This window comes from Ixodes scapularis, unplaced genomic scaffold (assembly GCF_016920785.2).
Source record: "Ixodes scapularis isolate PalLabHiFi unplaced genomic scaffold, ASM1692078v2 PGA_scaffold1__304_contigs__length_218370807, whole genome shotgun sequence".
Taxonomy (NCBI): domain Eukaryota; kingdom Metazoa; phylum Arthropoda; class Arachnida; order Ixodida; family Ixodidae; genus Ixodes; species Ixodes scapularis.
The window spans coordinates 73,502,996-73,527,292 of record NW_024609846.1 but is presented as its reverse complement, the minus strand read 5'-3'; the positions used below and the strand labels follow the sequence as shown (position 1 = coordinate 73,527,292).

At 46.4% G+C, this 24,297-nt stretch overlaps 1 protein-coding gene across 2 annotated transcripts; it reads left to right on the top strand.

Annotated features, from left to right (window-relative positions):
• The first annotated feature begins 92 nt into the window (after positions 1–92).
• On the top strand, positions 93–24,047 carry LOC8042804 (dnaJ homolog subfamily C member 28). 2 transcript variants are annotated; one of them, XM_029973318.3, is made up of 6 exons: positions 93–465; positions 544–777; positions 3,317–3,525; positions 4,695–4,839; positions 6,006–6,248; positions 7,857–8,020. In XM_029973318.3, the coding sequence occupies exons 1-6, from the start codon at positions 340–342 to the stop codon at positions 8,010–8,012; spliced, it is 1,113 nt and encodes a 370-aa protein (XP_029829178.2). In that variant the 5' UTR covers positions 93–339; the 3' UTR covers positions 8,013–8,020. The 2 variants fall into 2 exon arrangements, with proteins under 2 accessions (XP_029829178.2, XP_042146710.1); XM_042290776.1 differs by lacking the exon at positions 7,857–8,020 and adding an exon at positions 23,880–24,047 and having other exon boundaries at positions 122–465.
• The last annotated feature ends 250 nt before the right edge of the window (positions 24,048–24,297 follow it).

Below are 24,297 nucleotides of genomic sequence, written 5' to 3'. Positions count from 1 at the left end.
ATAGTTTTTTATACAATGTTTTATTCAATAATAAACTATAACCGCTTAGTATATTTTACATCATTTTGAATTTAACGAGGCCAGTGAATGATGCAGAGGGGCGCAAAATTCAAAATGGCGGTCTCCATCAATTTTTGTAGTCAGTTATTCATCTTGATCGCAGCATACTCGCAGTGCTTGCTCTCAAAAACGTTTAGGGAAAAGTTGTGAACCTCTCTGGTCAATTGCATTTTTCATCGAACCTATAGAGTGACAATGTACCGTGCGATGCTACTGTCATGGTAAATTATTCTTGATTTACAATCGACAGCTGCCACAGGCGCGGTTGGTTTCGGTATAATGTTCGTACTGCGCAAATCACTCTTACCTTCCCAACATGCTTCGATATTTCGTAAGGCAATTGGCGATACTCCCCGGGTGTGCGTTTCAACGGAAAACCAAGTGCTAATAAGTTCAAGCCTGAAGGTATGCTCGTTGAATCTCAATGACAAGGGAAAGGTCAATTGCCCTGTCTACTATACGTTGCCCTCTCACACTTTTTAGAGAAGCTACCGCCTTCTGGGTCTCGAGGAAAACTGCAGCCTCCAGGAGCTCAAGGATGCGTTCATTCGGCTGGCCAGAAAATATCACCCAGACAGCGGCACTGCAACGGCAGACGCGGCTAAATTTGACGAAATCAAGATCGCCTACCACAGCGTGCGCGACCACCTCTTGGAAGGCGCGCCCTCGGACCACGACGACGTCAACGTCGTTCTAGAAAAGAACTTCGGTATCAAGGTATACGTGGTGTCGGAAATTGAACCAGCTGTCATGCAATTCACAACGATGCCAATTGATTGACTCAAAAGTCTGCAACTAGTACTCGTCATGATTATACTCCATTTCGCCTTGCGATTGTCCGTAACGGACACAATCCAATGTCGTGCGAGTGTCACGTGACCCTCAGGAGGGCTGCAGCGACGAGCGGGATGCGTAGCCTGAGGTGGCTTGTAGCATATATCTTGTGGTCCATCGTAAGGTGAAAGGGAGTATTTGCGACACCAACGAAACGGACGGCCAGATGGCACCTAGCGGGATAACACTGAACTGGTCAGAGCAGGTCCTTTCGCAATTTCTGCTCGTCTCTTGTGGCTTCCATGACAGCATGTTATCAGTGGCTGACACAATGGCCACCGAAGCAAAGCGAGGGAAGTTGCGTTGGTTGTGTTTATAGCAACTAAAACGGCAGCAAGAACGGGTGCAGGGGAAACCGTGACTCATAACAGCCTAACGAAATTGTCATTAATCCTGTCGTATCAGCGTGTTGCAAAGGTCACTCTGAACGCAACCTATATGCAATTGTATGAACCAGACATAGTGTGTTTAACAACGTTCATTGGAGGAGTAAGAGGATGGTAGGTATCCCTCCATCGCTTCCCCAAAGTAGTTTAAGCCTCTGGAAACTCACCTACAAGAGAACACCACCACAGGCTTTGAACATAGTAGATAAAAATCGGGGCAAATATGTTGTCTGCATTGTGCATTGTAGAGCACTGCACGGGCCGGAATTTCTAGGCCCGACCCGGCCCGGTAGAGACACGGCCCGGGCCCGGTCCGAGCCCGATAACATTTTCAAATATGAGCCCGAGCCCAGCCCGAGCCGGAAAACTGGGACCGAGTTTTTTTATGTCATAAATATGTCGACTTAGAATATGTATTGTCGAGAGAATGGGTGAAATACGCGCATCATTTGCGACAGTCTTTGAACTCATCGCACACCGACAATCCTTGAGACAAAAGTGGGGAATTTTTTATTTATGAATTTATTGAAGAGATAATGCACTTTTCGTTGTTCTATTCAATTCGTTTAAGATAAATTTTCTTCAGGCAGGTCCGTCTTGCTTGCATAATGTAGCCCGCCGCGCTAAAGTTCCGTTAGCTGCTAGCACTTGTAGCAGGGATGCACAGGATGCGTTTGGATAGAATGGACAGTTTCGGGAATTCTTTCTCGTGCGCTCTCCAGAGGTCACAAAGATCAGCCACTCCTGAGCAGAAGTAGTCTTTCTTGCCATGTAGATACTCCTCCAATTCGGCGGAGGCTACCTTGTCCTCCTGCGCGTCACACCAGTCTTCAAACAAACCCTGGCACCTTCTTTTTGATGCGGGATCTCGAACGTCATCGTTTGTCTCATCTTCATCTTGGGTCATTGCTTCGGTGACACGAGCAAGTAGCTTTCTGACGTGCGCGTAAACTTCAAGGCGCTCGTCCTCGGGCAACGTGCGGAGTTGGCGGAACTGAGGCCAGAGAAATGTGGCGGTCTTGTGGAGGAGGAAAATTTTCAGCTTCGTGTCGAGGAAATGACGAGCACGGGACTTGATCTTCTCGATTTCCACTGCCTCTACAGCAGACACCGCCGCACCAGGTTTAAGATGTTTCTTCAACGCAGAAGCGTAAAGGACAACCAGAGGAAGTGTTGGACGTATTTCCTCTTTGAGCGCGTCGGTAGCATCTTTGAAGGGTTGCAGGAACACGATTAACTCGTTGAGTGTTCTCTTGTTCACGCTTTCCATCAATAGATTGTTCCTTGACTCCAGTAGAGCTTCTATCTCCTCGAACGGAGAGCAGACGGACTTTAGCATGGATACCTTTGAATTTAAATTTACGGCACACGACCCGGGCCGACGCGATTTTAAATTTACTGCACACGACTGACCAGGCACGGCCCGGGCCGGTCCGGGCCGACGCGGCCCGGAAATGTTGTTTTTCAAGCCCGAGCCCGGCCCGGGCCCTAAAAAATACGTGCTACCCGGCCCGAGCCCGGCCCGCGGGCCGGGCCGGGCCCGGGCTTTTGGGCCGGCCCGAGCCCGTGCAGTGCTCTAGTGCATTGAGCTGGCACATGGCATTGCACAATCTCTTTTTGGCCTCCATATTTGTCAGGAAGTGGTGACCTCTATAGGTCGCCACTAGAATATTTTTTTCTAGACAAATTAACACTTGTTATGTGGACTTCTTTGTTTTTTTTAGCCTTGAAATTGATGCATTCAACGTGCTGCATCATTAATTTTGACAGGGCAGGCTGAAGACCCGTTTACACAGGAGCATTTTCTTACGTTTTCTTACTTTTTGTTATGATACTAACCTAAGCCACCAGGCCATCTGTGTTTCTTGTGCCACGTGCAAAGGTACTCCTTAAGTTGGTTACTACGCTTCATAGAAAAGGATACCCCGGTGACTGAGGTTCATAAGTAGGTGTAAGGTTTGTAACATAAAGCAATGTAAGGAAGCTGTGCTCTGTGAATGGACCTTGAGAAGCATACTCTAATTATTTCCCTTCAGCACACAGTTCCCCAACATCGTCAATACCTCAGCTTCGATGGGGTTGGTTCTGGAACTCCCACCCAGCGCTGGCATCAGTACCAACAGCACAGAGTGCAGCAGGCCGTCAATCGTGTTTACGAGCATCAAACTGGCAAATCTGCTGCGGGTACCAAGGAACGAACCCTGGTCTTGAAAGACGCCACATTGGCGAGGCAGTACAAAACCACGTAAGTATGTAAGCTGCAAGCAGCAAGCTCAATGACGTACCACATACGTAGTGCAGACACTGTGTAAAATGTGGTCACATTCCGATTGGACAAATTAAGTGCTGATGTGGTAGCCAAATGTAGTGCTTAGGTTGGTGCCTCGAATTAGCACCTATCACTATGTTAGTGGACCTGATGACAGTCTTTCAGTTTGAAAATAAAAACTGGCAATAACGTCTCTTTTTACCCTGCTGTGTTCCGTACATTGGTGCTCACTTGATTCAAATGATCCTTGGCAGTTTGCTAAATGCAATAATAACGTTAAAGGCACATTGTTGCAACTATTGCACAAAATAATAAAATATTGCCTCGACTTCTTTTTTTAATAATTGAGCACTTGCCCTTGTTTCATTAGGATGTATCTTCATTTTTCAGTAATTAAAAAGTGTTTGTAAATTATTACTGGTAATTATTGCCTAAACAGAAGAAGTAAAATGGAAACTAAGTAATCATCTTATAATAATAATTATTTTGTTGCGCTTCTCCAGGAAAAAGCTATGCCAAACCCTCCACAACAATATTTTCTTTTTCTTTCGCTCTCCTGGTAGAAGTAAGACAGACAGATATGATCATGCTTTGGAAAGAAGTGCTGACCTTGACTGCATTTGACTACATGCCCACATATTTGCTCTGTACGCTGCGATTCATTAGTTGCTGCTCAGTATGTCAGTAATTGCCGTGAAATCCCGAGTACACGGCCACTCAAGATTTGAGGTTAATTATGTAAAACTGGGCGATGTGCCAGTGGTGTCACAAGGAGCGGGGGGGGGGGGGGGGGGGGGGGGGGGAGAGTGGGTGGACCGCCCCAGGTGCAGGGCTCAGGGGGGTGTCGCGGAGGGCCACGAGAGCGGCAAGGGGGGGGGGGATCAAGGTGTCGCAGCGGGCTACCGCCCCGAGTGCCGCTGACCCTAGTGACGCTGCTGCGATGGGCACTTCTTAGGTCAACAATATGTAAAGATATGTGTTGTGTACTTTTCGAATGTTACAAAATTGAGGGGTGGGCACTACTTATTGTGGAATAGGTGGATGCTCGGTATTTTACGGTATACGCTATGAAAGAGCTATTCATCTTACTAAATAAAGCCCGAAAGAGCTCTTGTTTGCTTTCGTAAACTTTGCCCTGGCCGCAGGCAGGCAATTGAACGCCTTGTGGAAGATCTGATCCAAGAGTCGATAGCGAGAGGAGAGTTCAACAACTTGCCCGGTTCTGGGAAACCCCTGAAATTTGCGCCGGAGAACCCTTACGTGGACAGCACAACACAGAAGCTCAATCAGGTGACTAGCTGTGCCCAAGTGTCCTGTGTCTGGTAGCACCGGAGAATGGGGGCACAATGGGAGTAAATAATGACTGCTCGCTTATGATAGTAATAATGAAAAAATTTTAGATAAAGCACAACATGTCAAAAGGTGTGTCTAAGGCGAAAGATGTCATGATATTTAGTTAACTTATTCTGCGGGATAGCTAAGAAAATTTACCATGTCTAGCCATGTTATTGATTTACTGAGGGAGGTCCATCCAGTAGCCTTCAAGCTAGAGTTAGTCATGATCAGATTTATCATAGCTCACCTGCTGATTTCAACCTGCACTAAGCTTGACTTTTTACAGCTTCCAAAATGTCTCCAAAGTTGCTATTAATACTGTTTTAGCATGTTTCATTTTAAACAGAAAGCTTAGACTGTACAAAGCATTTTGGAAGTATCATTTGCAGCTCTTGTAGCATTCTTTGTGTATGTGCTTCTTGATGACATAGTGATGCAAGATGCACAGTCATTTCATGATATCTGCAACCGTCGTCGCCACACCCCTGATTCCCTGCTATCCTTACAGAACAATGATTTTGTTTCTTTCGCCTTAAAAACATTAGAGTTACTCTTCAACACATGATAAAATGTGAAGGAAGTATTACATGTGCTGGAATATCAAATGGACCATAAAATGATGTTTAAATTTTTACAAAATAGCTACCCAAATTAGTCTCGAAGAGGAGGCCATTTTTGTTTCATTGCATTAACTTTTATAGAAATAAAACAAAAACAAAAATTTCGGCAACTGTTTACGTGTAGGAATCTGAAAGCATTCCTACAAGTAGCGCGCCACATCTTTTTTTTGTTTTTCACACCGCTCCGGCGGTAACATCATGCTCCCCCACCGCGCAGGAGCGGGGAACCCCATCGGCTTCTGTGACAAAGCATCTGCATTGCTGTGTTTTTGTTTGTGTTTTATTTCTGAGGCACGTCCGCTTTTACGTTTAGTGGCAAATGCTTGATAACATCTTTTTATGACCATCTTTTGGTCACAATGCCGACACCTTTTCGTGTAATAGGACAAGTAAGGCTTTTGCCTTAAAGATAGAAAAAATACCCGAGTTGGCTTTCTTCCTCCTAGAAGTGCTTCGGCGTCCAGTCTTATAACTTACGGCTGACATCATCTCTCTGTGCAGGTGCTAATAGCGAATGGCTACGTGCCCGAGTGGGTAATGCTGGAAAGGGAGATCAGGGAGGAGAAGGAGAAGGTGAGGACGAAGTTGCGGGATCACCGGGCCCAGCTAGGGTGCCTACCCCTATCCGAGGAGGAAAAGCAGCTGTGGGACACGGTAGTCCAGGGGATGGCCTCCTCGGTGACACACATCAATAGGAAGATTGACAAGTTCAACATGGTGGTTCCGTTGTTTAACAAGCAGCAGGTAAAGAAAGGGTTAAACTTGTGCTGTGTTTGAGAAGGCGTGTCTGAGTGCGTCAAGGCACCACGGCTTTTGTGGACGTCCCTGATTATAGTTGGGGACAGGTTAAGATCCAGCTTACTGCCTTTGTAACACTTTGTGGCACACGCAGCCAAAGCATGGCAGAAGGCAAGGAACGTGTGCTGGAGGCGGAGCACCTACTGGGTTTTTTACTTGTCACTTACTACAGGATGTTGCAAGATCTGGCTCAGGCAGCACGCTTTGCCTTCACTCATTTGCAGTTTCGAGGATCGGTTTCTTTGTCCTAAGATGAAATCTCTATGAGGTCACTATATCTAGCTGTATAACGGCTTGGTTATAAACAGCTGTTACAGTTTGATTGTCTATGGTGGAAGAGGAACGCCTCCTGGTGGCACCCCTTTGGTGGCCCTAAGAATAACAGATGAAGGTTTTTGGCTTTTGACTCTGATGAGGGTTTCCTTATTTAGCCAGATTTTTTTCTTTTTTTCTTTCTGGGTTTTATCGGAGTCCAACGGATTAGCACCTTATCTCTGTTAGTGCGGAGTTCAAACGTCTTACTAAATAGTATATTTTGATGGCCCCTCCTGCTGCATTCTTCATAAATATAAGACTATTTTACGTTTGAAAAACAATGGAGGAATCTTTGTTACAAAGGCTTTAAGATTTATATTTGGAAAGCTTTCACGTGTTTCTTTATTACTGCTGACGGATGCATACACCTTTTTGAAGGGAGCATTAAAGGGATGGTGAACCGAAATTTGGATTTCAAAAAAACAATGCTGGAGATGTAGGCGGGACGCTACAATCCCTACAACACTACTAGTAAAGTGATATCTCAAATGGACGGCCGTATTTTCGGAAAAAAGAAGTCGAGATTGAACCAGGCCGACGAGGCGCGTGACCGTCAAGATACCCAGTTTCCTCCTCTCATCGCTAGGTGTTGCTCTAGGCCGCGAGCCGGAGAAGACGCGAGGCCGTTCCCTCTCTTTCTCGGAGAAACATGACGTCAATATTCCAGCCAAATGCGCCTCTTTTTTTTAAAATACGGTCATCCGTTCGAGAAATCGCTGCATGAGTGATGTTTTGGTGTTTGTAGCATCCCGTTGTAGGCTTTTGGCCGCCGCGTTTTGTGAAATCCAGATTTCGGTTCAGCACCCCTGGGGTGGTGAGACCCTCTTTTTTTGGAATTCTCTAATAACTAATTTAAAAACAACGAAAATGATTGTTTTTTTTTGTTTTTTTTTTTTTTGCAGTTTATAATAATATTTAGAAAGGCAAAATATATTCTGGCATAACACAGTGCTCTTTGTGCGCTCACAAATTGGTTCGTTCTACCGTACAATTTGTTCTTATTCATCAATGCATACATTAGGCACGTCGCCTACGTGAGGTGACTGAGGTTTTACCGCTATAGTTCCATTTGAATTAAAAGGAAACCGCACGAGGTTGTGAGTTCTTGCCAAAAATAGAATCGGGGAGTTGGAGCGTCATTTAATTCTTATCAAGTACACACATTCATAAAAAAAATAAAAAAAATCATGGTGTTATAGAATGTTTTTTTTTTTCTGATTTCTATTTCGGACATTTTAGTTGCACTTCCAGCTGGTCCGCGAAAGTGAGAAAATATTGAACTCCGCGGCGCCACGCCAACATCAGTCGGGGAAAAAGCGGCCCATCAACCGTGGCACCGAGGAAGCGCAAGAGGATTTTTTTTCTTTCCTGCTAAAAGTAATAAAGATTAGATAATGTTGGTACAACGGTCGTTTTGGGAAGTTTAATAAAATCAGCAACGAGCTTGACCTACTCGTGTAAAATCATGAAAAATATTCTAAGCTATTTGGTGGTATTGTGCTCTGCTGATTGTCAATGTGAGGTTATATAACCTCAAAGGCATTGCTTTTTTCTTTTTTTTTTATATGCCAAATTTTTTTTATAAAGCATGAAATGAATTGTTTTTTCATTACATCCCTGCATTTTGTTTTGCCAGTCTCCGCTCGAATGTAGCGCTAGCGATTTGTACCAGATGCCAATGTTTCCAGAGCTTGCCGTTATTTGATTCAAAAGGGACGAGCGATTTTCGAAAATTTTCACTTAGAAAATGGGGCGTCGTGTCATATATTCGTTTATTTCTTGGCTGCGTTGCTGGGCCAAGAGTCTTGGTGAAAATGTCGAAAAACTTTTGAATTAGGTAACTGTAAGCTCTAAAAATTTGACAGCTGGTCCTAACCTCTGGTGCTATATTTGGGCTGAGGAGACTGAGTGTTCAGCGTGCATCCTTATCCAATTTTGCAATGCAAGAAAAGCTACTTTTCTTTTTTTAAGGCATTTTGCAGGTTGGTTTGGTAGCTTTGGGCCGAATTCCCAGTAAGACAGATAAATCAAACTAAAAATGACGGAAAACTACACAAAATCAATACATGAAAGACCTACAGGGCGTCTCAAATAGCGGCCAGGCTCTTTAAATTGACCGCAAAAATCGGTTTGTGAACCTATCGCGCTACGATTTTGCGCAGCGTTGGCAACAAGTGGTGTATTTTTTCTATAAAATTTGCGAGGAGCAACCTTACCTGAGCAAAAAGTAAAAAAAAAGTAGAAAGCTTGACCTTTGTGGAAACGCAGTGAAGTCACCGGTCTTCATACAATAGGGCGCCCTATTGTTTGTTTGAAGGATACAGCAATCAGGCTCAAATTACAAACGTGCGGCTGTCATTTTCGGATATTGTGGATCACATTCAACCTATTTCTGAACAAGACTGGTATATTTCGAATTTCGTTGAAGTATGCCCTTAACAAGCTCCAAGATTTCGAGAGACACGCAGTCGAAGGCTTTCTCGAGATTCACCTGCAGTGCTGCAACCCTCTGTTGGAAAGCATTGCAACACTATAGTATACTTCTTGCCACATGTATGTTAGTAACAATGGTCCTCTCCTTAAAAAAAAAAAAAAAAAAAAAAAAAAAAAAAACCCGAGAAAAAAAGTTTTTTTTTTTTTTTTTTTAACAATTTAAATAAAAAACGCGTGTCAAAAAATAAATTTTACGCGAAAGAAAGTTTTGTAGAGCAATATTGACGGCGAGAGATTTATTCGAAATCCTGCGCACAAAGTTCCGGAATGACCATCTCGGTCTTGAAGGCGAAGCCGCTCCATTTTTCCCCTTTGCGTCCGAAATGCTGAGAGAGAAAACGAGTGAAAAGGAGGCGACTGCCGACTAAATCACGTCTCTAGCCGTCAATAGTGCTCTATTTATTTATTTTTTTCGCGTAAAGTTAATTTTTTGCATCCGTGTCCCAACCAGAGTGTTAAAAAAAAAAGAATTGTTTAAAGGGCCCCCTTTTAGGGGCCGGTTAATACCACATGTCATGGTGAGGACCGACCACAAGATTCATCACACCTTGTAGTCGTTCCGCCAGCACCTTCATCAAATTATTTTTGTCGACATTCGTGAGTGTAATCGGGAGGTACGCTCTAACAGTGCGGAGCTTCACTCGATCTTCGCTCTTTGGAATTAAAACTGTGTCAGTAAACGAAAAGGACGGAGTCAAAACATCCAACTGGTACGCCTCGGAAAACACACAGTGCAAAAAAAAAGTGCCGCTTTGTTTTCAAACACTTTACTAAAACTCGGATCCGAAACCATGAGGTCAAGGCGATTTCCCGGACTCCAGATCATCTATACTGCATTTTCCATTTCACCTAAGGTGATAGGCTGTTCTAATTGTCTTTCATCCCGTCTGCCAGTTTTGCCATCAGTGGTAACAATTTACAATGAAAGTAACCACTCTTGGCTGTTCGATAACCAGAAAGCTCTTTGTAATGTTGCTCAAATGCATATTCAATGCTCTTCTTTCAATCGACAACTCCCTTGGTAAAGAATTTCACTTTCCTTTTTTACGCCATATCTTCGCTCCATGCCAACGGCTCTTTTGGTGGGTATCGATCTCCCCCTCATATAAGTGTTTCAAACGCGCGCGTACTGTGGCCCCCCATACTGATCGATATCCAGTGCTTCCAGGACTGACAATGTCGTCAGTGAAAAGCTCAGGCGAAAAACTTCCTTCGCGCAACAGCTCTTTCAATAGTGTAGAAAACCCGAGACTGTGGTAAAAGCAGGGAAACGGTGTCGAAGAAGAAGGACAGGGGTTCTTTTCCCCTGTCTTTCTTCTTCGACACCGTTTACAGTCTCGGGTTTTCTACATCATGATCAACATCCACCAGCTCGCCTGCACACTCACGATTTTTTTTTCTTTCAATAGGTCATTTAATTCCCGCTTGACCTTTTTTTGCTCGCGTTTCAAAACACCTGAGCGCTCAATGGCTCTCATATTTTAACGCCTTGTTTAAAAAACTCCCACTTTACTCCAAAATCGTTCCCCTCGGCCCTTGACAACTCGTCTAAAGTTTGACGAACCGGCTTAACAAAGAAATCGTCCCCAATGAGCTTCGTGTTGCATTTCCAAAGGTTCCACACAAACTTTTTTGGCGTTTTTAGATGAACACAGTGAAAACGAAACGAGGCAGTGGTCGCTAATTGATTTTGATTGATTGGTTTACAGTATATATTTTTACACATCCCGAGCAGTTTGACAGACACGTACGCTCTGTCAAGGCGTGCCTGACTTGCACCCTGAAAATGCGTAAAACGAAAAATCCCCCCCACTCGACGCGCAGTCAGCAATATCTTCTAGCCCGTGACGTTGGAACCTAAACTAAACAACTTTCATCTCTAAAACGTACACTGTTCGACCGGTCACGGGGCGCGCACACACAATTAAAGTCGCCCAACAAAATGACGCGCCGATCGGTTAGACCATCATCAAAACTAAAAAAAAAAAAAAAAGAAAAAGAAGACGCTCTCGCTTATTTTATTTGGTGCGTAAATGCACAAAACACAGAAAAAGTCGTCAGAGAAAGAAAAATCACAGAGGACGAAACGTCCTAACTCGTCACCAACCGCTTCTTTCACAGCAAACAGAAACATGCGCTAAAACAAAAGACACCCGCCAGACGTTCCGACAGCGTGGCTGACAGCGTGCCGCGCGACTCGAAAAATGGCACCATGCTCTCCGTCTGGCCCTCGCCCTCCATCTTCGACTCCTGAAACGTACGTTATCGAGGCCATGATCAAATACTATGGTGCCTGGATCGCGTCTTCGACTGGTGTGTTTAGCGTCCTATCCCGCCCATACATCAAAAGTGGTCCCAATGTGGCAACAAATGACGCGAGTGTCATGCTGTTGCCTGTCGCGATCCTGGCGGTTGGCCGTAGAAATGCTGGCGAAAAGCACGAGCGAACGCGAGTGTCGCTTTAGTCACGACGTCCCTTTAGGCGTCCCAACTTCCGGCTGCTGTAGCTTCCGTGAACTGTCACAGTGGAAAGCGACCTGCAGCAGAACAGGCGTCTGCCACTTACACCACAACTGTTGGGGCGCCGCCAGGGTCGCAACAGGCGACAGCATGACACTTCTATGACGTCATCAGGCGGAAATCGAGGGACCACTTTTTTGAACCCGGTAAACACACCAGTCGGAGACGCGTTCCAGGCACCATACAAATACTGAGGCGGCTCAGTTAGCACTGCATGCTGGCGCCGGGAGCACAAACCCCGCACGCCTACTCGCAGTGACTTTTCCAGCATGCTAGAATTTTAAAAGAGCCAACCAAAAAACAAATAGACATTAAAAAAAAAATCGAGAGGTACAAAAATGTGACGGGACGCGACGATTTGGTTTCTCTTCCGAACGCGTGCGAAACGCCGACAGGTCGCGGTAACGTCCCACCTTGCCAACCGATTCGTGCTCGAGGCGTCGCAGTTTCTTGTCGCCGGTGTCGGGGTGACGACAAGCCGTCGCCTCGCAGAAACGGACACGCGGTCCATTAGATCGACGTCATCGACGTCGTCGCCGCCTTTACCCTTGCCTTCGTCGACGCCCTTGGTCTTGCTGGCGTCGTCGCCCTTGCCCTTGCCTTCGTCGTCGTCCCCTGACCCGGCAGGTGCCACAGGGGCGCGTGGCGTCTTCGTCATCTCTGTCGGGCACAACGTCTTGGCGACCTCGGGGGCCGCCTTGGTCGACGGTACCGCAGACGAGCGTCTCAGTGTCGCCTTGCCGGAGACTGCGACGGCCTCCTCGGACTCGCCTTGGACTTGCTGGTCCTCCGACGTCGTCGCAGTCGCGGCCCTCTCGATCTCGAACTCGTCCTTGGACTCGAGTTCGACCGGTGCACGGCGGTGTTGTTGCCGGTGACGCGTGCGTACATCTTGACGCACGCCGAGGCCTCGTGCCCGAAGGGCCTGGAGAGGTTGCACCGGGGCACCTTCTGGTCCAGATGGATGCGTCCCACTCGGTGTCACCGGAGACAGACTTTTGCTCGACCAGGGACGACGGTCAGGACGTTGCCTCCGCAGATTCGGAGCTGGTGCGGAAGGCTCTCCAGGGCGACGCCCTCGTTCAGCCTAATGTGCACAGCGAGTGTGGTGGACTCCACGTCGACAAAGCCGGTGATCTATAAGTTTTCACGCACGATATCCTTGACGGTGCGAAGTGCTCGAAGGCGTGGGCGCACCGTGTCCTCCTGCATAGGCGCCGATTACAAAAAAAAAAAAAAAAAAGGGTAAGGGGGGGTTTGCCCTTCCCCCCCTCCCCTAAATTTTCGGCGGAGACGATGGTACTTTTTTAACGTTTTAATAAACTCAATGCCAGGCGAGAAAAATAGCAATAAAAAAGAAAACAAGCCTGCATACGGCGGAAATATATACTAAACGACTCCATGCAGTAGACCGCGCTGCCCCCTCCGCTAAGCGTTCCGCAATGAAGAAGTTGCTACTGCGCCTGCGCGCCGATAGCCTTGACTGTGGAGTTCCCGCTATCGTAGCGGGTTGCGGAGGGACTTGCGGGACGGCGAAAACGATCTACGAAAACTCCCTAATTGCAACGGCAATTAGCGGCGAGATGTTTCGGTGGCGCCCTCCATGGTTCCCCCTTGTGACGTCATTGCCTTGCGAACAACAAGTTCGATGGTGTTTGTAAATAGCATGGTGGAAGCCTGAAATCATTGCGTGCTCAAAGCAACACTCAATTACTCAATTTCTAAGTGAGAGATAAAAAAAGGAAATAAACTGTTCCTCTTGACCTGCACCACCTGACGGTATAACAGGTTTGATCCAATACAATATAAAAAATGAGGGCCGTAATTGACCAAACGTTTCTTTAGTCCTTAAAGCCAATTAAAAAGAAAAACAGGGAGACAGCTGAACATTGGCATTGGAACGAACTTGGAGAATCTTGCGAGCAATTATGAGTATTTGTGTTTCGTTTTTTCCTTTGGTATTAAGTTATTAATTGTTGTTCCGCTTGGTCCTGCCTCTTGTCTTCTGTGTTCTTGACGACGAGGAAGTTGTCTTCTTTAAAATTTTCGTACTGGAATATATAAGAAAATGGATTGGAAACAATGTTAAAATTTTATTCTCTTTTAATGATTTTATTTTAAAATTAGTTATGTATTTCTACGTATCTTGGCGTTCTCATGTATGTTTTCATTTTATTTCTTATTTGTCTGTCGCCTTAATTATTTTTTGAGGGGGGGGGGGGGAGGAGGGAGCAGAGAGCATTGTAATTTTTCGTTGTTTTTGATTTTTTTAATGATTATATTTTACAGCAAGAGATTATTATTATAGCTATACATACTCTAGGATTTACATATTTACATTTTCCCCTGAAGGAGAAGGATCACACTTATAAAACTTCATGTTTGCATCCTGTATTCTTATCATGTGTTGCTATTAATCTTTTTTTTTTTTTTTTTTTTTTGAGACACTGCCAACACCGTCGAAATTAAAGTTCTTTCATTCCTCTTATTTCCGTCGATGGTATACCCTTTCCGACGTCATAGTCAGCTTTTAGGCCAATCGTGGAAGGCCGACCACAGCGACGCTTTCGGTCGCGCACGTCGCCAATTGTTAAGGCGCTTAATTCGCTCCTGCCCTGCAAAATCAAGAGAGAAAGACGAAAAGGGAGCTCGGCGATCTTACAGTTGAGGTGTCAGAAGCAAAAAGAAAGTAAAAGCGAGACAAAGGGACTGATGCAAAAAAAAAAAAGACGTTTTCATTGTATTGCCGAATTAGAGCGCTGCTCTTGAGGAAAAGGGAAGGGTTCGGAGGGGAAAGTATGTCCTTCCTCCCCCTCCGTACCCTCCTCTCCTGGTCCCTCGCATCCATTTAGCAGAAAATTTTCGCTAAATTTCCCGCTAAATTTAGCAAAAATTTCCCCATAAATTTAGCGGGAAAATATTCCTGCGAAATTTAGCGAAAGTTTTCCCGCGAAACTGAATTGGCGTTGAGGACACGTGACGTCAATTTCCCCGCTAAATTTAGCAGGGAATTGTTTTTGCTAAAGTTCACGTACCGTCACATTCATTCACGTGACGTCGCGTGTGACGTCATTATGGGAAACGTCCCATAATGCAACGCGCGTTTACGCCGACGCCGCTCAACCCGGAAATGGGCGGCTAAGAGCTGCGGTCTAAAAAGAAAAGTGGTCCGCCAACTCGCACTAACAGCAGCGAAATGCCCTTTCTGACGCTCAAAGGCGTTCTAAGAAATGTCCTCGAAGGCTTGTAAAAAAACAACAAAACGCTCGTAAAAAAAAAAAAAAAAAAAAAAAAAAAAAAAAAACGCATAAATGTTAAAATAACATCTACGTGTTGGCGATTTTTATGTTCTATGGCGGCAGCGGGCGGCCAAATTCGAAGGCGTCGGCAGACACGACCGAGGAAGCGGAGCTTCAAGGACTGACGACCGCGGACGCAAGAGTCGCCTGGTCGCCGGGTTACCGAGCGTCATCCTGGCTCTACGGTAGCTCTTTACTTGGGTAGCTCTTTACTTGGGTAGCTCTTTACTTTACAAAAAAAAAAAAAAATACGAAAAGAAATCCTTGCTTGCCCTCCTCATCATCTCCTCCTAATGTTGAGGCAACTGCCTCAACATTAGGAGGAGATGATGAGGAGGGCAAGCAAGGATTTCTTTTCGTTTTTTTTTTTTTTTTTTTTGTAAGGAGAGCCAAACCAGCATCAAACAAGACTCGCCTTTTCTTTTTTAACAATTTTTCTTTCTGTATTTTTTTCTGTCTTCAATACTCTCACTGCCTTCGCTCCCTTCAACTTCGACATTCGAGACATGAAGGAGTAAGGTGAGAGCTTGCATGTTAATACTGTTCCAGCAATATCACAAACAAAACTATAGTAATTGCTACTTTTGTACTAGGACGGAAGTATATATGCATAGAGTAATGTTCGCGATCAAAACTAACAAGTTGACAAAGCTAAATTAAGCATACTCGTATATTTATTCGGCTGCTCCTGTATCTAGAGCTTGATTCCCATTACCATATTACACTGAAAAATGACTTATTTCGAATAATTACGACGACTTTTCTTGGCATTTCCGGGGAGAGGAGGCGAGCCCGCGCACAGCTTTATTCAGCGCTCAAAATGGGAGGGGGAACCCGTGCCTGTACCCCACTGGTGGTATCTGTGGTTTATGTCATCCCTTAAGGAATGTACAACAAACGTCAGCGAAGGTGTCTAGCCCGTTATTAGTCTCTTAGGCTTTAAAATTGAGATTTTAGCTAAATCAAATTGTCCTGAAGCTAAAATATCAGAAGCTCTCTCACGCAAAATGTCGCCCTTCACAGGTTCCACATTTTCTGCTACTAGTGCAGCATCTACCACTAAACAGCCGTTCGAACGCTTGCTGTTCCTCCTGTGTTCCTCTGTTAGAGAGTCCAGCTGTATGGAGTTTGGAGGCTGAGGAAGCTTTTGGGGACCTGTGGCATTGTCTCTTTTAATTGGAAATGACAATTCAAACTAAACTGTGCATTTTCCGAATACACAAGGCTGCAATAAAGAAACAATGTCAGGGAAAAGTATGAACATTCCAAATTACGGTACTAGCTGTGCATATTTTTGGCAGTCGATTCGGCCGTTCTTCCTGCTACCGTACAAACTAATTTCCAGTAATTGTGCATCTTCTAAAAAATAAAACGTGTCTGCATACGTGTACGAACTATATCATATTAATTCACGAAGACGCTACATTTATGTAAAACAACCCTGTTCCACGAGCACTTTGAACGTCTTCGAACCCATGACCTTTAAAACACCTGCGAACCAGTGCATGTAGAGTGGCACTAGCGGAGCCGGGGTTGCGAGCTAATTTGCCGACCGCCCAAAGGTCTTTGATATAAATGCCATTTGAAATGTCCCCAAGGCGAGGTGTAATATTCTCGTAGCTCATAAAAATGGAAGGAACAGAATTCCAGCGCCTGAGACACTTACGCCGCCACTTCACCGACCCCTCGCACGATTGCTTTGTGCCGTGTGGACCGACATGGAGGTTCATCGGCGGAATTGCCTCCGCCGATAGCTTTCGGGATTTGTAACCCGATTATAAAGGTAAAAGTGACAAGCACGCTTATAAAAGGTACGGAAGCACGTCGGTATTGGCCTAACCCAGCGTCTTCTACACCGGGTGAACGAAGTCCTGCTCCTCGAAGTTCTTGCGAAACACAACGGCCCAACCAGGAAACCTTGGCGGGGTGGCGAGGCGGATGCGAGGTCACGTAGCGGAGTCCTTCCCCTGACGTCACGGTATACCTCACCCAATCAGGGCGCGGCGACCGCAGCGACGCTTGTGTTCGCTCTCCGGGCTATGGTCTTCCCTGAAGGTCCGCGTGAAGTATCACGCTGAGCTTGGCATCATCTCCGGTGGGCAGAGCCGCGGCTACAAACGGTAGTCTTTGGGCAAAAAGAAGCATTTGCCGCCGCAGCTTGCGAGGAACAAACCATAGCACGACAGCACGACGCTTCTAGCTTTACTTGTGCGTCGTAGTTCCTGGCAACATACGTCGTATGCTATCTTCGACGATTTGAGCTCGGTACGCGAGCCTGAACGGGAGCGGAAACAGACTACATATGCCTGTACGGCGTTGCCTTGAAGGATCCGAACGCCGCAAACGAGGCCTGCTGGACTTCCGACGTGAAGTTGCTGCCACCGAAGTCGACGGCTCACGTCGTCGTTTATTTAGTTTTTTCGCCATGTTAGTTCACGGCCGACACGGTACAGGCGTACAGGTCTCTCGAGGCCTACGATTACTTCGAGTCCGTTTCCGCATTGCCGGCGGGATCAGCAGACTGTGGGTCTGCGGAAGTGTATTTATTAATTGATTAAATACCCACAGCGTCTTCGAGTCAAGGTATGACATTTTTCCTACCCTCATGACCACAAGGCATGACACGCAGTAACGTCTTGCCCGTTCTGCAGTCTTGGCGGTAACACGTTACAAGTAACGGCGTAACCTACTCGTTACTTTTTCGACACAGTAACAGGTAACGTTACGTTACTCGTTACTACTTCCCAAGTCTTAAAGAAATTGCAGTTCAATTTTTTTCGTGTTTTTAGGTGTCAAAGCTCTGTGAATTTCTGAGTTTTCTGCGTTTTTCTTTGCGTTTTCTCGTGAGTATTAGGGTGAAACCGTAAAAGGAGAAAAAATAATTATGTTCAGTTTCTGCCTGAACATAATGTTTCTTGGTGTATGAGCTTATGCCTACCTTTATTGCCAAAACAGTAAAAAGTGTTAAATCTTAATTTAAAAAGTAACGCAGAAGTAACGTGCGTTACTTTTTATCGGTAGCGGTAACGCGTTCCTTTTATATTTAGGGGACGTAGCTCGGTAAGGCATACCTTTTATTTGCAAGTAACGAGTAACGTACTTCGTCACTTTTTTTCGGTAACGCCTACAAATCTGCCGTTCTGTCGCCGATCCCCTTCTGCTTGGTAGCACGGGCGTAGCGAGCCTCCGACGAGCGCTTGACCGTTGCTTTGTGGGAGCGAAATCCAGGTGGTCTCGATCAGACGACGGTTTCCCTACACATAGGCAAGCCTTGGGACGGAGATTGAAATAGAAGCCGCACTTGCCTTCAACAAAGTGTTTGCCGCACAAACGGTCGTTCGCGCGAGGCGACCATTCTCTTCGATCCACGGATATTATCCACCTTCTGCGCCTTTCAGAGTCTACCGGGAACTTGTGGAAACTCACTTCGGTACTTTCTTTGTACGTTTCGGTGCAATAAACGGCAACACAGCTTCGCGGCATGCTGAAATGCTATGACGCCCATGCGAAACGTGCGCCCTTCTGCCCACACAACCCCGCTCCGGCGCGATCGCAGCGCCGCCGCAGCTCCGTGACGTCAAGCCCCCCTGTCGGCAGCAGCAATCGTCGGGGCGGTTTGTGTCAGGCATTCTGCAAGATTGTTTGTTTCAGGCATTCTGCAAGATTGCGCTACTGCTAGATCATCTGCAACGAATGTAAAGCGATCCAAAACATCAACATGGTAGAGCTTTTCCTTTTTTTTTTTCGGTCGCGCTTTTACACGCAGTGGAGTTTTTAATTTTTTTTTATAAATTGTTAGTTTGAGATGTTCGGGCAGCGAACACGCGTGCGCGCCAGGAGCGCTGGCACGAGCGTCGTGCTTGAAAACCAGTCATAATCGCTCGTGATTTCATAGGACGCGAACGTGTTTTTTCATACGAGGATCTCTGGAGCCATGATTTCGAAAAAGGTGGGTTTGTATTTATCGTGTAATAATTTTCAAATCTGCATTTCTAAGCATGGGCGTTGCTAATTGATTGTTTTGTTGGTAACTTAAACGAAGAATAAAACGAGTTTTCAAGAATTCTAGTCATCCAGAGGTTCGCGTAGCCTACCAAAAGCGCCGGAATGAGGGAAAGTAAAGTTGGTTTCAATTATCCCATTATATAACGAATAAAGGAGCTCCCTTACCTGTTAACTTACCTGTAACCGCCCCAAATTTAAAAGCTTCGCTGTTTATGTTATTTTTTTGTTTCTCAGCTGCCATTATAGATTTCGTTAGTGAGAGAGCCACAGCTGCACGATTGTAACTGTCCGTGGCAGCACGTGCCAAACTCCGGCTGCTGAACGCGCAGGACGTATGTTTCAATGATTGAGACGGTTGAAAATAAGTCTTTGGCTGAAATGTTCACTTCACCTCCGCTCCACTAGCGCATTGTGCAGCGACAGAACCTCCTAAAGTTATGTGCTCTGACCGTGTATGGACTGGGGACACGTATACGTTCGTTCGTAAATTGTCTCCAGCGGTGCATGAGGTAACGCGGGCGTGGCCACGCTGCATAGAAAGACAAGGCGATCATCTAACATTTAACAGATCTGCTAGATACAGAGGACTCTGCAGGAACGAGAGTTGATAACTTCGCGAGCTGGTTTCACTCCTGCGGGGTAATTGTAATCGCCTTGCCGGGTTTAGAGCTCGCACCAGTCACCTCTGGGTCACGCTAAGTTCAAATAGATCTTAGTGCCCGCTTTTCACTATAACGTTTGTGAAAACCGAACCTCGAGGTCACGCTGCAAAGCAAAATAAGTATAACTTACGCAGAAGAAAGCACAGGTTTGATGGCTGTTCCTGGGCACTTCCACCAGGGTGTGCAACTGGCCTATGTGTTTAATGCGTGATGCAGTGTACATTGAAAAAAAAAAAAAAAGAAAAGAAAAGGACTGGGTAAAGTGATGTTCTCCATGAACAGCGCTATGTACACGGCCTTGCCATATTTCCTGCGGAAAAGCGTGGAGGCGGCGGAGAGCCCGACCGTGAACGGCCCCCTCCGACACGATGCGCAGCACCCCTCGGCCGGAGTGCTGGAAATCAGTCGAACTCGGGAGAGTCTATTGACCCCCGCTCTGCAAGCAAGCGAGATGGATAAGGGGAGTTATGTCTCGTCAGTCGCAACCTACTAGAAAAATTTAGATGGTGTAACGGAATTGCAGGCCAAGCGTTTTCCTGCTCTACATCACTTGTGATTGCTTACTCTGACCGCTTTTACCAAAAGTCGGGAAACGACAGCCGGTTGACTAGCGGTCAGGACGGTTTTTGATAAGGTGATGCCCTCTCAGATGTTCGTCGCCAATGCGTTCAGGAGAAATCTTACGACTGTATGCGGACACTCCAAAAAGTTATAAAAAAAAAAAAAAAAAATCAGGAGACACGAGTTTTCATTTTCTTAAAGATTTGCCTGAATAAAACATTTTTTTTTTTTTAATTTGAGCCGCATGTTGAGAAGTTGCCGGGAAAATATCCATGGGAGCGGGTGATTTTTTAGGAAGGTTTCGCGCTAGTTGTCTGTGCCGTGTCCACTTGAATTTTATTTTTATTGCACCTCATACTTTAGACTGGGAAGTTAATGAAGCCAAAACTTCAAGGGCTAACAACGGTGAACAGGGTGGTTCGAAACGCTGGCAGCTTTAGTGAGGCTTTGCAGAACCCTTCTTTGGCACCTTCGCCCCGCTGCGGTTTCCTCGCTTGTTAAAACGAACAAAGACACTCAAGATTTATTCCCATTACTCATTAATCTTGGAAGTGAAAGGTGTAGAACGTGTAACAAGATGCAACAGATCATATATAGTGACGTATGACTGGGGGAGCATGGAAGTTTTCGGTGACTATTGGATGAACCATATTTGTTATTTATATAACGGGGAAAAATACGCCATATATGATCTAGCGTCGTGTTTGATAGCAATGGGAGTTTCTGATTTGTTGATAAGTAGAGAAACTACATGTTCCCCACTTGCGGAGTAGACCATAATATTTCAATGGTCCGTCATGTTCTAGCCACGTGTTATGCAGGCAAGCAACCGTCATGTTTGAAAGAGGATCACAAGTAACATGATCCTCCGAGTATCTTTTCGGCTCTGCAAATCCGTTTTCTCACACAAAATTCAGTGGGCTCTTTTGCATGCGTGATCCCCGAACAGCTAATGGTATGTCGAGTAACGTGATAGCTGGTTGTTCGAAGTCCCGCAATTGGTGGGGTTCCTGTACTGACACGTTTTTGGCATCAACTAATTCATAATGCGTTCTGGAATGGGCCGTCATCCGAAAGAGTGAGTGGGATTTCTGCGTGCTCTTACTCTTCTGTTTCTCGATGTGCTCGAGCAGTGCTAGGGCGAGAATGCCCGCTGCGATGCACAACAACAGGACCGCTGTCGCCAGGGCGAACAGCACTGCAGACTTCCACGGTGGGCCAGACTCTTCGCTGAGACTCGGGCTGCGGAGCCGACGCGTGTCGGAGCGATGCAGGTGCCGACTGTGAAATAATTGTCGTCCAAGGGGGTGAGCAGCACGCCCGCTGGGAAACATTTAAAATATCTGCTAGTGCAGGCGGCTTCTAACAGACGCCACCCTATTTTATCGGGTTTTTGGGGTTTAAACTTCAAGAGCACCACATGAGAAGACGTCAAGCTACCATTCATTTTTTGACTAGAACACAAGGGAAATCTGCTCGTGACTCAAAGGTCATGCTATTTTGTGGCACTATACTCCTTCCACGCTTAAACTTAGACTATACTTCGTCTCACCTTAGTAAGGACTATTGTTAGCCGCGCGTGCTAAAATCGCGAGCTAGTCGCTTTGAATGAAGCCGCGGCGGCTGCACGAGCGCTCATGCAGCAAGTGCTCTAGTCAAGGCAGTCAAGGTTGGCCGCTCGCGCTAGCACAGCCTTCGCGGTTAGTCCATGCTAGGGTGAGACGAAGTATAGAACCTCTGCCTTCAGCGCGAGTTCGCTGGCTTCCGCACCGCTTTGGTTGCGCGCGCCCGCGCGTTCAGAATCGTGTTAGCGAGGGCAGAAAGCTCGCGCTGAAGGCAAAGCTTCTGGTCTCAGCTTAAGGGTGAACGGAGTATAGAAACGTCATGGGGGGTTAACTTAATTATGGTCGATGATAGGTTTAGAACCCAGTAGACGCTACGCCTCGAGCGCGAGCTTTCAGCCTTTGATAACACTTTGTCGCACGCGGAGCCAAGGCCCGTCTGAAGGCAACGATCGCGTGCTGGAGGCAGAGCATCTGTTGGGTTCGTAACCAGTCACCGGCTACGCATAGATCATCCTTTTAGGAAATCCGGATTTTCCGTTCCCTTTATGAGCTCCTCAATCTACATTGTGCTCAACCTTTTTCCTTCAGAAGTTTTTTTTCGAATCTAAGATTTGTTTTGCTCCCGTCTTGTAAGCGCTCTGGGCAGTACAAAGTGCTTCAAGCATCATGGCGTGAACGCAGATTCGAGAGTAGCCAAATGGTACGTACTTACTCTTGGCGTCTGGAGCTGCGCAGGACCCGCAGGTCGTAGTTCGTGCCGTGATGGGTGGTGAGGGTCCCGACGGTCACCTTCTGCGCGCTCTCGTCCGAAGACGTCGATGGGGCACATGCCAGCCACTCCACTGCGGCCGCGGCGTTGGCGTCTCCCGCCGGCCCTTCCCGGACCGCGTCCTTCGACGCAACGTGTTCCTCGGGCGGCGCATCGGGGCTACCTATGCTGCGAATTCCGATGCGGACGCTTAACCACCTAGCATTACCTCGTTCCGCGGTGCATTGCCGGCTATAAAGGGGTGTTTTGTAAGGAAATCATACGCTTTGCACACGCTTCTTCACGATGGTCCGCATTGGTCCGCACGCATTGTCACACGTATGGCGTGCATATTGCATTTTTGTATAACATGGCTTGTATTGAAGTCACATTAGTTACCTTTAGGGTGGTCGTACTGCTGAGAGCGTAATTTTTGAAGCGTGCACGCACTTCGCATCACCAAATTTGTTCTCTCCGGCAAGAACAGGAATTGACGACAAGCATAATCCGTATATAATTACAACCGAATGCTGTAGTTCGAGTCGTAGTATGACATTGTATGTATACAGAGCGCTCTACACCGTTAACACTGACACGCTATTGCCGGTTTTGCATTATTTGATCAGCTGAAAGCTTGGCATAAAATAATATTTTGGTAGCGGAATGTGCCCATGCGAGGTTTGACCAGACTATGTATACAGTAAGAAAAAAAAAAAAAAAACGGTGGATGCTGCATTTTTGTTAACTGCCAACGTTGCTGTATTAGCTCAGTTACGGAACTGCCCACAGACACTGCTTGCACAAACAATACCCCCCCCCCCCCCCCCCCCCCCCCCTTACAGCTCGTCTCCCGTAGTTTGACGCGCCACCGGTTTGATGATGCATATGGCTGCTATTGTACCTGCAGTGTATTCTACGGAATGCATATGTTTTGATGCACAGCGTCTAGATAGCGTTTCATCTTGCTCTAAGGTGGAATGCACAGTTTTGCAACGACAATCTGGATGGCACTTCAAAGGACGGGAGGCGAACTGAAGTGAGTGAGGGGCTGTAGCCCCCTTCGCGGGAGTTCCATAACTGACCTAATCCAGTAATGTTGCTAACTGTTTCCCGGAGTGTACGTCACTAAATGCAAATCCGCCAGTTAACATTGCTTGCACGTGACGTTGTCGCACCGTAGCAATGGTCATTCTTGTTCTTGCCGAGAAAAACATATTTGATGGTGAGAAATAAATGCTGCAGAAGGTACGCGCGAAGTAGCAGTGTCCTTCAGAATGGCCGCTAATGTGACGTCAGTGCCAGCCGTGCAAAAGCCACCGCCCCTTTCCAAAAAGAAAAAAAAGGAAAGAAAATGTACGATTGTGTGCAGTTTTTGCAGTGATTGAATGGTGAATTTCTACCAAGCGCAGGACAAAACACCGGGTTTGCCCAGCATCACAGCACCACCCAATGCATTATGTGACTGGTGAGATCAGCTGGACAAAATTGCAGACTAAAGAACACTGGGCCGTCATCACCCGCAACGTCAGTCATCCCCTCACCCTGACGCGGTGCCCTGGGCCATCGTGGCATGGACTACTTGCCTTTTTGAGACAAAATAAATAATGCTAATGCTAATAATGTTGTCTTGACACTCTGATGGTGCTGCTCCAGAGCTAGGGCTAGCTCAGACAGCTTATCCGAATCTGACTGCTCGTCAATAAACAACCTCAGAGCACGTACCTCATGTCGCAAAGACATGTTGGCGACGCCGTTCAGCCTTCGCCCGCGAAGGCGCAGGTCCGCGGCGCTAGAAGCAGAGGCAGTGGATCACCGGGTAACAGCGAT

What these genes read in the sequence shown, in the direction of transcription:
- LOC8042804 (XM_029973318.3), top strand. Translation starts at nt 340, where the DNA reads ATGTTCGTACTGCGCAAATCACTCTTACCTTCCCAACATGCTTCGATA. An exon ending in AAAAGAACTTCGGTATCAAG is followed by an intron (nt 778 to 3,316) that starts GTATACGTGGTG and finishes ATTTCCCTTCAG; the next exon opens with CACACAGTTCCCCAACATCG. An exon ending in GCGAGGCAGTACAAAACCAC is followed by an intron (nt 3,526 to 4,694) that starts GTAAGTATGTAA and finishes CCCTGGCCGCAG; the next exon opens with GCAGGCAATTGAACGCCTTG.